Source organism: Microtus pennsylvanicus, chromosome X (genome assembly GCF_037038515.1).
Source record: "Microtus pennsylvanicus isolate mMicPen1 chromosome X, mMicPen1.hap1, whole genome shotgun sequence".
NCBI lineage: Eukaryota > Metazoa > Chordata > Mammalia > Rodentia > Cricetidae > Microtus > Microtus pennsylvanicus.
In genome coordinates this window covers 16969891-16983699 of record NC_134601.1, presented here as the reverse complement: position 1 = coordinate 16983699, position 13809 = coordinate 16969891, and the positions used below count along the sequence as shown (strand labels likewise).

The 13809-nt window shown below is 48.0% G+C and overlaps 2 protein-coding genes across 4 annotated transcripts in view; both read right to left on the bottom strand.

The window, feature by feature from the left end:
- Nucleotides 1-319: 319 nt before the first annotated feature.
- On the bottom strand, nt 320-10927 carry Prrg3 (proline rich and Gla domain 3). 3 transcript variants are annotated; one of them, XM_075957496.1, is made up of 4 exons: nt 10776-10927; nt 7089-7126; nt 6276-6436; nt 320-5882 (listed from the first exon to the last, which is right to left on the bottom strand). In XM_075957496.1, exons 2-4 carry the CDS (start codon nt 7093-7095, stop codon nt 5355-5357), a joined length of 696 nt encoding a protein of 231 aa, XP_075813611.1. In that variant the 5' UTR covers nt 7096-7126; nt 10776-10927; the 3' UTR covers nt 320-5354. The 3 variants fall into 3 exon arrangements, with proteins under 3 accessions (XP_075813611.1, XP_075813610.1, XP_075813612.1); XM_075957495.1 differs by lacking the exon at nt 10776-10927 and adding an exon at nt 10253-10535; XM_075957497.1 differs by lacking the exon at nt 10776-10927 and adding an exon at nt 9985-10090.
- Pasd1 (PAS domain containing repressor 1) overlaps nt 9981-13809 on the bottom strand; it is a 49292-nt gene continuing 45463 nt past the window's right edge. Inside the window, exons 16-17 of the mRNA XM_075958494.1 lie at nt 10934-11040; nt 9981-10805 (exon numbers count right to left, since the gene is read on the bottom strand). Coding sequence (XP_075814609.1) covers nt 9981-10805; nt 10934-11040 — 932 coding nt within the window. The remainder of the gene's footprint in view (nt 10806-10933; nt 11041-13809) is intronic.

Sequence of the window (13809 nt, the reverse complement as noted above, 5' to 3'; positions counted from 1 at the left end):
GCTTGTGCTGGGATCTGTTCTAGAGCCTTCACCTAACCAGGAAGGTGACTAGGAAGTTGCTAAACAAGATCTGTGCCAGATCTTACTAACCTCATCCCATTAAGGGGGGATGGGACAGAGGATCAGATTACACACTGTAGGCACAAACTTTAGGACCCAGACTATCTCTGCTTCCAACTGGCTCCTAAACTGGTTTGGGCTGTTCCCTTATCTATACAATCTGACTTTTGGGTCCAGGAGTTTGACCCCACAGCCTTACACACTCTGGGGAACTTAGGGAATCATCTAGGATCTATGATGGACCAGGACAAGGTACAAGTGGATGCCATTTGCTCTTTATTTTTACTCATTATTTTCTTATACAGAAAGACAAAAGTTAACAGCTAAACTCAATGGTTGTAAAAAGGGAGCCAGAGAGCATGCACGAGAAAGGTCAGGTCAGAAGCAAGTTGGTTTGTTGCTCCCAGGCTCCATTTGAAACCCCAACATGTGACTGAATGTACATATGTCCCAGCTGACATCGGTCAACAATGAAAACAAGCACAGCTTCTAATTGTACCAAAATTAATCCATTTCACAGCAATCATTTCTATAAGCTCAGTTGCACATATCAGGGTTGCCACTGTCACAAATTCACAATGACAGAGTGAAATAGCAGGTGGATTCAGGCCTGGGAAAGTGGCATCAGTGAGGCAAGACAGCTTGGGAGGCAAAAAGCAGCTGGAGGGTTGGTCCCAATTCTAGATATCAGTCTTAATGCTTGCTAGGGGCTGGAGAAGGGCAGGCACGTTCAGCGGTCAGAGAGCAGTACAGTGAAACACTGTCGAGGCATTGAGCTGAGGGGGTATGCTGTTTGCAGATCTTTGTCGGAGAAATTCTTGCTAGAGAGAAATTTGCCTCCCACAGCCTGGAAAGGGGAAGCTCCAAAGTTTGAAGACTTGGGGGTGAATGAGTGCAACATCTGCTTTACAGAAGACTTTGAAAAGCACGTACTGGTGTTAAAACTGCAGTCAAGATCACAGACTATGTTATTCACAGGCTAAATACAGACACGGAGTGAAAGGCTGCAATATCTAACATCCCACAATGGAGAGAGAACAAGGGATCACCCTGCACAGAAAGAGCCTTACGCACAAAAACTGCTAAACTCTAAGCTGAAGGCACAATGAAGAAATCTTTGATACCTCGAGCTTTTCCTTTGAAAGGGGTACCTATTTTAAACCGAATTCCTTTCACAAAGAAGGCCCTGAAGACTGACTGAAGGGAAGACACTTTCAAATATTTTTCTGTAGCAAGAATAGCAGTTACTGGGAATTATCTCCAATTTGGATTTCCTCTAAGTTCTGAATTAGTGGGCTCAAATTAATGGGCTTTTACTGTAGTGGGAAGCAGTCTGATTACAGCAGTCTAAAATTAGCTAATTATACTGATTAGTATTAGGAGACTTCAGTGCAGAAGATGTGGCTGTTTCAGAACCGGTGACGCCTGGGAATGGAGCTTCAGTACTTGACAAGCTGAAAAGCAGCCCAGCCCAACAACTCAGGCTTTACTGTGAGCAAACACACAGTGAGAGCACACACGCACTCTTCTAAAAAGACACAGTCCTGGGGACTCACACCCTCTCTCTGCCATTAACTCTCACTTGAATTAAAAGACAATCTAGTGGCAATGTTGGCTTTTTTTTCTTGGTTTTCTCATGGGATGCCATTTGGTTGTCAAAGGATCCATCAACTCTGGCTAGGATCTGTGGAGTTGCCATCCACTGGGAGAGTGGAAGCATCTGGCTGGAACTGCTTGAACAGAAAACACTGCTGTCCCTAATCCCTAATGTTTGGACTACCAAAAAGACAATGTCCAAACAATTGGGCAGACGCTTGTTCACTGGAGCACCCTAAGGAATTCACACTAATGGCAGTGGAATTGGCAACTAGCAGAGGGGGCCTCCATTTCCTAGGTCCAGCTGCTTGTGATCACACCTCTGTGATCAGCTAGGGCGCAACACAGCTGTGCAGGGGTATGCACATGCCAGGCACCTGTGCGCCCCACTCTTTCTTTTGTGCTTTCATTTTGAAAACCCAAAGTGATGGGCCATCTGGGAGGGGACTGACAGGGTTGCCATTCGTTTTAAAAAAGTCTTACAAAGGGTTTGGTTGAAAACAGGTGACAGTCATATTTTAAGGAAAAATTTAAAGCCTTTTCATTTTTAGTGAAAAATATCTAAGTAACTAACCCCACCATTCTGAAAGTCAATAGTCACACACACACACACACACACACACACACACACACACACACACACACACAAGTTCTCAGATTTCCTTCAGCTGCTGACACCTACAGAGCAGGAGCTGAGGAAGGGGACACCATGCCAAAAGGTTGGAGGGGATCCAACAGAATACAGGCCCCACAAAATGAAGACAGTCTTCCCTTCAGAACAGATCCCTCCTGGGACAAATAGAACCACAAACCAGCTATCATTTGATAGAAGCAATGAGAGAAGACAACATGCCCACATGTACACACACACACACACACACACACACACACACACACACACAAGCATACACAAGTCTCAAACAAACAAAACTGTGGCTACTGAAGTGTGAGAATTGTATCAAATCAATGTCTATACAAAGACAGAGTTTGAAAAGATATGTACAGGGCATTCGCAAAAGCCAAGTGTGCACCTTGAGGAATTATGCCCATTATATATCTAAACACTATGCTGCGAAAAACCATTGCAGAGGCTTGGCACAAGTCACCTGGAAGAGCTCTGTGAAGCACCTGACCCAGAGTCCACAGGCCACATGCAAGGAGCTGCTTCTCACTCACTCACGCACTCACTCACTTACTCACTCACTCACCCTGCATCTAGTCCTCAGCTCCCGAGGGCTGCATATCGCTCTCAAAAGGCCTCAGGAGTCAGTTTCCTGCTCTTACTCAAGCATCCCTAGCCTCTAGCTGCCAGGCAGCTCAACCACGCCAAAGGCAGTGGGCATTCGTTGACATATTCTGTGGCTCTGGTCACTATGCCTGACTCTCTGCCAGCTCGGGGGAGGAGTCACATTGGGGTAACTTTGTCTTCATATATCCCAGGTCACAATCAGGCACCAGATTAATAAAATGCAGAGGTTGGGCTGACCCAGAGCTTCCAGCTTCCCCAGGATCTCCATCATGTCTGGATGAGACTGAGCCCAGTCTCCATCACGGAAAAAAGCAGGGGACTTCTGAGCCCCAAATCCCTTCATTAGGAAGGGCCAGAGTGCAATACTAGATGACCAATGGAGAAAAATTAATGGAAAGAAAAGGGAAGAAGAGAAACATGAAGGAAAGAAAGCAGGAAGGGAGGGAGGGGAAAAGATCAAAATGAAGGGACAGAGGGAAGAATGCCATTTGGTCATTTCTGGTATCAGGAAACTCTGGGGAGAAAGGAAGGCCCACGTAGAGTAAAATGGAAAGAGATTGACTCCTCAGGTTGACACTCAACATCAGAGGCATTTGAAGACCTTGCCTAAAACCAGTCCCTTACAGCTACTACCTATTTCTAGAAGAATCTTGCTAAGGGTAAACTTCACTGGTTCCAAGAGGCTTCAAGCTCTTCACAATGCATTAGCTCCATCAGCCTCCAATGGGCCTGTGAGGTAGGGGAGCCACAGGGTGGAGTTATCCAAGCTGGCAACCTCACTGGGGTAAGAACACAAGCTCGACTAGAAACAAAACCCCGGGAAAGTCCCCTGTACTGGAACAGCCTGTAGAAGTCATCTGGGGCCTCAAGATAGGGCTGCACTCAAGGAATGTGTCTCAGTGTCTGCCTCGAAGGGCTGCTTAGACAGAAGGAAGCTTGTCAACTCTGTGGGCTGGAAACCATTGCCATTACCAACAGACCCACGCTATGCACTGTTTTTGGGCCCCACACAAATGTGCTACATTTTTAAAGCACCACAGAGGAAAAATGATTTGGCACAGACACCAGGAGAATAGAGCTGGGGCGGGTAGAGATGGTATCAGCAAAGTCTTTTACCTCATCCTTGATTAAAGAACAAGTCACCTCTGCCCAACATCTTCCCAAGCCTCATTGAAAGCAGATCAGCACCTTGCCATGGCAGAGCAAACCCCAGGTGGACTTTAGACTCCAGGTCACGGGCTCCCACACTAAGAAAATTTTTAAGAGACACTTCAGGAGCTTCTCCCTGTACGGGCACCATCATTAGGAGAAATCACAATCTAAAGTTCAAGTTCAATGCACCTATTTACAAAAAAGAAAGTATCCTAAAACTGGAAAGCCAGACAGCACAGTGCCAAGGTGGTGCTCATGGTTTGAACTAGCCTATGGGTTTATCAGTCTCACAAAGGAGGAATTTTGAGCTCGCTGTGCCAGTCTGGAACAGCCAGGGAGAGGCCCTGGGATCCATGGGAGAAGAGGACATCAGTTTTCCCCACAACAGAGTTCTCCAAGGCTACATGTGGGCTTGTGCCAGTGGGGACTGATTTTAGCACAGCTGGTACACATCACAAACAAGATGGCAGAGTTGAAGTGGGCCCCTTGGTTGGTCTGGAAGAAGGAGCTCTGCCACCCAGCCCCTTTCCCTCCTTCTTCCCATCCCCTGTCCTCCTACCAGGTTGATCTATACATAGACTTCACCCTGGTCAGGAGCATAAGGATGGGTGTTGAAGGAAGGCTGTGCCAAGGTCTGTCTAATTGATTCCTTTTGGAGGGCTTCAAATGGTACAGGTTATATTATTTTCATTTATGGTTCACTTGTTATTATTTGTGTTTTGTTCCTAGATCAATCTTTGTTTCTGTCCTCATAATATGAATAAGAATAGTAGGCATGGAACTGTGGAGAAAAGGGAAACCACAGGGCTAGCTTGACTGCCTCATCTCTGTGGCCTAGGTCCTCAGATACACAGGGGTTCCTAGACAGCCCCAGAGCCACCGGGATGAGCCTGTGGACATTCTGGTCACAATCAACACCATGAGATGTTTCCTTTGGCATAAGAGATGCCAGTCCCTAAAGATAGGGCAGGACATTGGGGACTTGGCAGTGGTGGGGTGGGGTCTGGAAGACCCGGGCGTTCAGGTCTGTAGCTTTTCCCAGGGGGATCATACACTTGTCCTATGGCCCCCCACCCCGACACACACACACAACACACACACACACACACACACACACACACACACACACACACACCAACTGTCTCTACCAACTGACTTCCTACAAATCCATGGTTGGGGAATTATTTGGCAACAAGGAGGCTAAGGCTGTTTTGTGGTGGCACAGTCTTTCAGAAGTCCAAAAAGAAGCAGGTTACCTCTGGAAGAGGCTTTTATACAAGCCAGGGCCCATGCTCAGCTACTTATCTGCACTGGGGCTGGCTGCCACAATCTCTTCATACTTTGGGGGAGGGTCACTGTAAGAGACACTGGCATCCTCACTGCTGCCCTCCTGGGGTGCAGTCACCTCCTCATAGGAGGGGGGAGGGGTAGCGCTGGACAGTCTGGAGAGAGAGAGCTCAGGGAGGTAGAGGGTGCTCTCCAGTCGGACAGTGGTTCTACTTCCCCGGCTGGGCCCCAAGACTATCTGTGGATTATTCCCTGCCTCTCGGTGCCCAGAGGACTCTCCCTGGCTATGCATAGTGCCCCTGTATACCATGACTCGGGGGAGGTTGTGCCCGGCACGACTGGCTAGGTACCGGTTCTGAGCATAGGAGGGGTGGTGACGAGTTGCTTTCTGCAGCTGGCACCTCCAGATGATGAACAAGGCAATGACAATCAGCAAGACTACCCCCAGAAGGGGCACCACCACATACATGGCATCTGAGCTCTGCGAGGGATCTCGGACTGAGTAGACCGCATTCGGGTATCCCTTCCAAAACTCCATCTGCAAAAGAAGAAGGGCCATTCACTCCTGAGGAAGACAGACACAACAAGGAATTGCTCACCTAACAACATTCATGCCCGGGACATCTGAGACCTCCAGCAAATCATGTACTAAGAACAGGCTTGTGGTTCCTTCTCCACCCTAAGTCATCTTACTGGCCTAAGAGAGCTCCCAGAGAGTCTGGGGAATTCACTGAGGATGAAAGGCAAAGTACCCAGATGAGGAAGTTCACACAAATAAAGCAACAAACCTAGAGTGACACCCCAATGCTGTTTTGGGGGCTCCAACAAGTAGGATGTAGCCTGGGTGGTGTTCTTCCCTTGTTTTAGACCGGTTCCTATTATTCCCAAGATTGCACCTCCTCCCAGAACCCAGCAGCAGGGTAGTACGTGCCGTTTTTTCTTTGTTCTCAAATACTTCCTTGACCTCTTCATAGCTGCAGATCTCTTCCATGCACTCCCGCTCAATGGTGCCCTGACGCAGCTCCTCCAGGAACTCATTGGCACGAGGGAACCGTTTCAGGACTGCATGGGCATTCTTGGCTTCCAGAAACACTGAAGGGAGAACCACAGTGAAGCAATTCAGTCCCTACAAACCAGACTGCCCAATTATGAAGGGAAATAGAACAATTCCAGCAGACCTAAAGCCAGGCCTCCAAGCAAAGGCCAGGCCTGACCTATTGCAATGAAGATAGGAGGGCTGACTTCCTACGCTGCTGCAATGCTGTGCTCTGCAGCAGGACCTCAGGGTCCCAATAGGGCCCAGATCCATTGCCATACCAAGGAAAATGAGACACGATGGAGAAGGAACTTCAGGTGGCACAGGAAAAAGGACCAGACTATGTATCTTAGTCTTGGGTAAGAAAACATCTAGTAGCTTCTGCATCTGTCTGGAAGATGGAAAGACAGACCCTTATCATGAGCACTGGTTCCTCTTCCAGGCTGCCAATGGTCGGAGTAAAATCAGGCAAGAGCTGTGGCTTTGGGGACAAAAGCAATGACCAGTGGCGAGACTGTTTACTCCTCACATGAGGTGGTACCCCTCTATGCCCAAGCTGACAGGTCTGGCCTGCAGGCCCTCTCCCCCAAGATCCACAAACTGTTGTATTAGTATAATTCAGTGTGACTCAAGGAGAGAAAAACTGAAAAGATGGATATGTTGTTTTGCATGAGCCTGTCCAACTCAGATGGTTCCACAAATACTCACCAGCCATGATGCTCCCTCAGCTCCAGCAACTTACTTGCCTGGCACAGAAGAAAAGAAAGTTGAGGTGAAATCCTCTGGGGTCTAGAATGTGATCTCCCACCAACCTGACTAAAAAGTCAAAACAGCATCCCATGAGGCATAATATCCTCATTCAGTCAGTCAATTCCTGCTGTTTCTTCTGTCCTCAAAGAGCTCCAGAATTCCCCCAAACCAAGCAGAGGCTTGTTCTCTCGCTTGTTCTCTCTCTTCCTTCCTTCCTTCCTTCCTTCCTTCCTTCCTTCCTTCCTTCCTTCCTTCCTTCTTTCCTTCCTCCCTCCCTCCCTCCCTCCCTCTCTCTCTCTCTCTCTCTCTCTCTCTCTCTCTCTCTCTCTCTCTCTCTCTCTCTCACACACACACACACACACACACACAGCCTTCTGTGAGTCTCAAAGACCTAAGGGTTAACTTTTTTTCAAATGGAAAGCATTTCTGGGCTAACACTCCTTATTGCTCAGTGCCTTCAATGAATCTTTGTCCCTTTAGAATAGAAAAGATCCCAGAGAGAGCTGAGAAATCAAGTACAGAGATGGGGTTAGGTAGAAGCAAGGTTAAGCAAATTGACAGAGACAAGACCTGGAATTGAATTTCATGGTGAAGATGAACATGTTCCTTAAATCCCAAACTTAATGCATCAACAACACCCATCTCAAATGTTGCAGCCTAGCTGATGCTGGCCTACAGTAATCTGTGGATACCTGTTGTACAGGGTCAGATCTTCCACATACAACACAGACATATTCGTTCAAGCCCTGGCCCAAACCTTTGGGCCCAAACTCAGAGAATCTTCTCAGCCCATCTTTCCCAGAAAGAGAAGCAAGGTAAGATGTTCGGACTTCTCTGGAGCCAGGCACATCTTTTCTCTTTGCATTAAAGACTACTGCAACACAGAACCTTGGTAAACACATATTTAAAAGATCAGCATGAAGACAGAGGTCTGGAGATATAGCTCCTTAATACAACAATGTCTAAGGTTTGATCTTCAAGACCACAACAAACAATCAAATAAATACAGTACAATAAATCTGTGATGGTAACTTGGAGGAGAGACCTCTATCTAGAAGCACTGTCATAATGCCTTTCTCTATTAACACAGTCCTACTTGTACACATATGGAGCACTGCCTAAGCCATTAACATCTGGGAGCAATTACCCGTCAGCTCCCTTCCCCAAGCAGAAGCTCATGTTTTATGACTAATGGGATGTAAGACACATGAGCTTTGTAACCCATTATGCTACCCTTTTTGCTTAGCCTGCCAGGAAGTTCAGTGTTAACACTGATGGCCAGATACAAGTGCTCTGAAAGCCCAGCTATTGCACACATATGCTTTTCTCCCCACAACTTGGTATGGTCTTCTATTTATTCTTCCAGAGTAGCATTCTTATTGTGTATTTAAAATACAGCCTCCAGTCTGTTTGGAAAACAAAAAGGATAAGAATCATGAATAAATTTTGAATGCTGGGGAAAGTAACCAATCTAAGAGCACATCGAATAGTACTATCACTGTGTCGTGGGTTTTCTCTTTTGAACTCATGGCAAACTACCCAGTGATCATTACTTCACTGGAATACCTCAATTTTCACAATGACAACGCCTGGCCTCTTTATGATCCATGAGATCCATATGATGAGGATGTAGAGAGAATTGGATTAGGAAACAGGGTGTTTTGGTTAAAGAAAAATAAAGCTGCCACATCACAGTTTGAAAAGAATAAGCAAAGCTTTCGCTAATAATAAAGCAAATACATCCCATTGCTTACTGAAGTGAACTGTAGAGTTTTCAAAAAAATTTACATGGAAAAAATTATATAATAGCTTTACGTACAGCCATCTTTGGGCCCAACCAAACACATGGACTTCCGTGCACTCATACACACATACATCATAGCCCCAAGTTTGTGTTTTCCTGGCCTGGAAAAGCCATTAGTTCATTTCTGAGCCTCAAAGAAGCCAGGATCTCTCCCAGACAGTTCACATGGCATCGCCTCCTACCCCATTAGCAATTCTGTAGCCACCATCACTGCTGCTGCTACTGCTGCAGCTTCCATGACGGCTTCTCCCCATCCCTCCCCAAAATGTAGCGCCTGCTTCTTCCCCTATAAATACACCAATAGGCAGTTACTATGGCAACAGTGAGGCAGCATGAGGGCTCCATGACCGAGAATGCAGCTGCAGTCACGCATGTATATGTCCCTCCAGCCCCTGGTGAATACTGTAAGCTGACTGTAGGCTGAAGGAATTTTTAACCCATTCCCCACGGGAACACAGCTGAATCCTGACATTCTAGAAAGGAAGGAAGGCAGGGAACTGGCCACCACAGAGACCTTCCTTAACCCCACCCCAGCCTGAGGCCTCTGAATCTCAGCTCTCTGGGTCACAGCTCCCAAAGTACCTCCCACAGGGACTAGTGGCGCGCTTGAGTACCTGGTGCCCCCATACCTGTGGCCTCCCAAAACACTTCTCCAAATTCTAGCTCCTATGCTTTCCAATGCTCAGAACTACTCGCCAGGAAAGGGTTCTGTGATTTCCAAATCTCGTGATTCATAAATCCACCCAGTGACACGGCAACTCCCAAATTGAGCTCAAACTCAAACTCTGGGGTCTCTTGCCCCCTTCCACTCATGCCGGCCCTGAAAGTGCCTGGCTTCACCCACCTTCACAGGACACCAGCGCCCCAGTAAAGAACTACTGCCTCTAGCCCAGCAACACTGTTCTGCGGGGATCCATCCAAGACCCCAAACACCTTGGCCTGCCTGACCTCCAGATCCTCCCTCCCTAATTGTACCAGGCGCCCAGCTCAGTGGTCCTGAACACAGAACCATGCCCTCGGGGTTGGGGTCGTCCAACCAAATGGCCTCACCGTTCTCCAGGCCCAGGAGGCGGCCGCCCAGTTTGCGCACGCAGCCCGCCACCTCTCTGCTGTGCCTCTTCAAGCAGGGCCCCTGTCCCCGCCCACCTGCTCCCCGTCGGCAAAGCCCCCGGCCCATCCCAGCGGTCCCCTCTCTTAGTGCCTCCCTGTCCCGCTTCCCTCCCACCGCCCCTGGCGCCCCATTGCTGGACAGGCCCCGGCCAAAGAGCGCCTGAAGCCCCCGCCCCACACAGCCAGGCGTGCAGGCCTTGCCCATTACCTCGGCACCCCCCTGTCTGTCCCTGCTTTCCTCTGGGGGCTCCGTCGGACCCTCCCCCTGCACCCTGCCGAGCCAGCTCTGGCCTCGCGCCCCGCGCCTGGCGTGCCACCCTCGAGAGCCTTGCCCCAGTAGCCAGGCCGCGATCGTCGCCCTGCACCGCGCACCAGGCCTCCGGGCCAGGAGAGGAAGAAGGGGTGGGGCCAGCTGAAGCAGCCGAGGGCTTAGGTGGGGAAGGCCAGCAAGCCGGGCCGAGGGGCGGTGGCGCGCACCCAGCACCGCGCGCCCGCGCGCCCAACTCCGCCGGCACCGCCCCTGCCCGCGCTAGTGCTGCTGGGGGGGCGGGGCCTGACCGGCGGGCCTGGGGGCTCTCTAAGGACCCTCGGACACCTCCTTGGCCCAGTGGCGAGTTAGGGCGCGAGTCCTGCAAAGACCGGACTCTGTAGCTGCTGCCCTCAAGGCCAGCGTTTCGGGCACTTTGGAGCGCTACGGTCTGAGCTGCCTCCTGGGCCCCACCCAGACTCACCTGCCATTCCAGCCAGCCTGGCCCTGGTGCCTGCGGTGAAGAGAGGGGCCCGTGACAGCAGGCCTAGGCAGCCTTGTGAGGCTCCTTGGGTCGCAGAGAATGCGCTCTGGCCCCGCTCCTTCTGCCAATGACTGAGTGACCTTGGTTTCCTCACTTACGTCCCCACCCTGCCTGGAAATGGCTTTTCTCTTGTGAAATCTGAGAAATGGGGAGAATCCTGCTTTCCTCACAATTCTGTCTGCAGCTAAGAGGGGAATATGGGCTCCTAAAAAGGAGGAGAAAGAAAGGAAGTTGCAATCTTATGAGCCTGCAAGGAGTGTTGGGCAGAGTATACACCTCGGTCTGTATTATGGAAGGTTCACCTGGCTGAACAAAGCCCTGGTAACAGAAATGGCATTATTCTAGGAATTGAGGTTGACCCACAGAATGAGATGAGATGGTTAAAGTCTGTGTCTTGGAAAGCCTAGGAGGAGCCCAGTGTGCCTTACTGGGTTAATAGAGCACAGCCCTGCATTTGATGGGAACGAGCCAGAGTAAGGCCAAAATGACGAGACAAGGGATGGGAAGAGATTGCAGAGCCCCCACTGCTCCAGCTTCCAGGGCTGATTCTTTGTGTCCCTAGCCCTGCACCTTCTCTCTTCTCTGACCCACCCATATTGTTCCCCACCTGCCTTCTAAACTCAGAGTCCCCCCTCTTCCTTTCCTTAGCTTCTGGAGTGTCCCTTGCCCATTGCAGAGCCTCTGTAACCTTTACTCCACGGAAGGCTGGGAGAGCCATGCCCATGGGAAGGATGCACGGAGAAAAAAAGATATCCTGGGGATGGTAATGCCCTTGGTTGGTGCAAACAACTGTGTTCAGATGCTCTGGCTAGATAGTGAAAGAGCTGGATGGAGTCATGGTCAGTAGGTGAAGGCGTATTTGACCAGTATGCTTAAATAAACAGACCAGCTCAAAACAACAGATATAATTTAGTAATAATTGAAAAAACGGGGAAACTCATGCGACCGGAGTAAAAGTTCTGATGTCCAAACGGGTCAGGCGAACACCAAGTGCAGAGAGTGAGCGCACCTGGATCTCCAGGTTTTCTTCCCTGGGGACCAGGTTGCCACACCCAAGCAAAATGTGATTGGCTGAGCTTCCCCATCATCTCCCCCTTTTGTCTAAACAAGATCTAACCAAATTCAATACAACTATATACAATAGGAACAGATACCAAATATAAAATTACAAGCAATAAACAATATTAAGCAAGAAACACATAACAAAAGTTTTACTGAGCATTCTATTTCAAGGAGTCTAAATAATGTATTGAAATTGAGTTTAGCTAAATCATGAGGAGGGTAACTACAATTATCTAATCTTCAACTCCATCCAAGATCTGAGAAGGGAAGTAATATTACTTGAGTAAACAGGAAGTACAATTGAGAAACTTCCAAAATGTGCAACAAATGACAGAGACAACTAGCTACCTGGGCAATCACCCAAAGTCTCGTTTGCAGCATTGAGGTAACCAACTTTGGGTAAGGCCTGACGTAACTGACATACCATTTTCAAAGGCAAGAAACATCAAAACTATCTTACCCTGTCTTGGCAGGATATGACAGTCCTGTTTTATCCACTGATGCATGCTCTGTATCTCTGTCAGTGGTCAAGGTATGGGCATTTCTTTGCCCAAAGGCCAGTTCGGCCAAGAAGAAAGGCTCCAGGTGGAGTGTCTTTGGTGCTCAACATTCTCTCCGGAGTAGAGCGATGTTGCCAAGAGTGATTGTGTCTCACTACCACGGAACTCTAGGTTAGATTAAAGGCCATTTTCTACAGCTCTTTGAAGAGGTTGAAGATTATACTATCCATACTGAGTATAATCTCCATGTATCTAAAGAACCTGATTAGCCTAAATATAAATATGACAAACCTATATGACTATTGATTTATAATTCTCAATACCTATCTAACTTAAAGACTAAGACAACAAACAACTGTGCAATAAATGGGGACAATGACCTCCAAATGTAAACAATGTATATCAATACATAAACAATATATAAGTATCTTAATCAGAGGTAGAAATGTACACTGCAATATGGTAACTATATATATCAATACAATATATATATCAATACATAAAAATGTTTTAAACAGAGGTAGAAGCATAGTCACATACAATATTCAATATAATTTAACTTTGTATCAATATACAAGAATCGATACCAATATAATTGTCTAAAAACAATAACTCGCAAATACCAATCAATTATCCCATCACCAATTATCCCTCTTTTTTATTATTCTGTCCCATATCAAGTAGGGAAAATGACCAAGGAGGTTTAAGAGTTAACCTTAGTCTCCTAGCCCATCAGCATGCTCCTGACCTCATTTCAACCACAGGGCCTTGGGAACACAACTCCAAAGAAGGCGTGAGAGTGGAGCGTACCTATGTACACAAAAAGCATCTATGGCAACCACTGTCCTCCCAGGACCTTCACTTGAGCTTCTTGCTCCAGCAACAGCAGCCTGCTTTTAATTCATTCCCCCCTCAGAATGCCTTTCTTCCCACCATCCATCAGGACACTTAGTTCATTCTGCCCACATAATACCATTGAGATTTGCACTGTGAGGTCTCACAAGGCCTTCCACCCTCTCCCACACTGACCAGTACATTCTCATCATTGTCTACAATGACTAGAACCATGGGGCCTCTGTGCACGGCAGAGGAAAAGGAGGACAAGTGGGACCTCAAGAGCAGGGCACTACTCCACCTCTTGGCAGGACCACATGTTGCTCTATGATCTTCAGCAAGTGAGTTGGCATCCCTGTGTCTCAGTTTGCTTATCTGCCAAATAGGAATGAAGCTAGCAGTGCCTGCTTCAAAGGGTTGCTCAGAGGGTCACCGAGTTGAACAGTTCACTTAGGGTCATGTTTCAGTCCACATTATTGGCATCCAGCACAGAGGCTCTTCCACAATAGGTGTTTACTAGATCCTTGTAGATCAGAAATGGTGAGCTAAACTCAGGATTTGTTATAAAATCACCACCA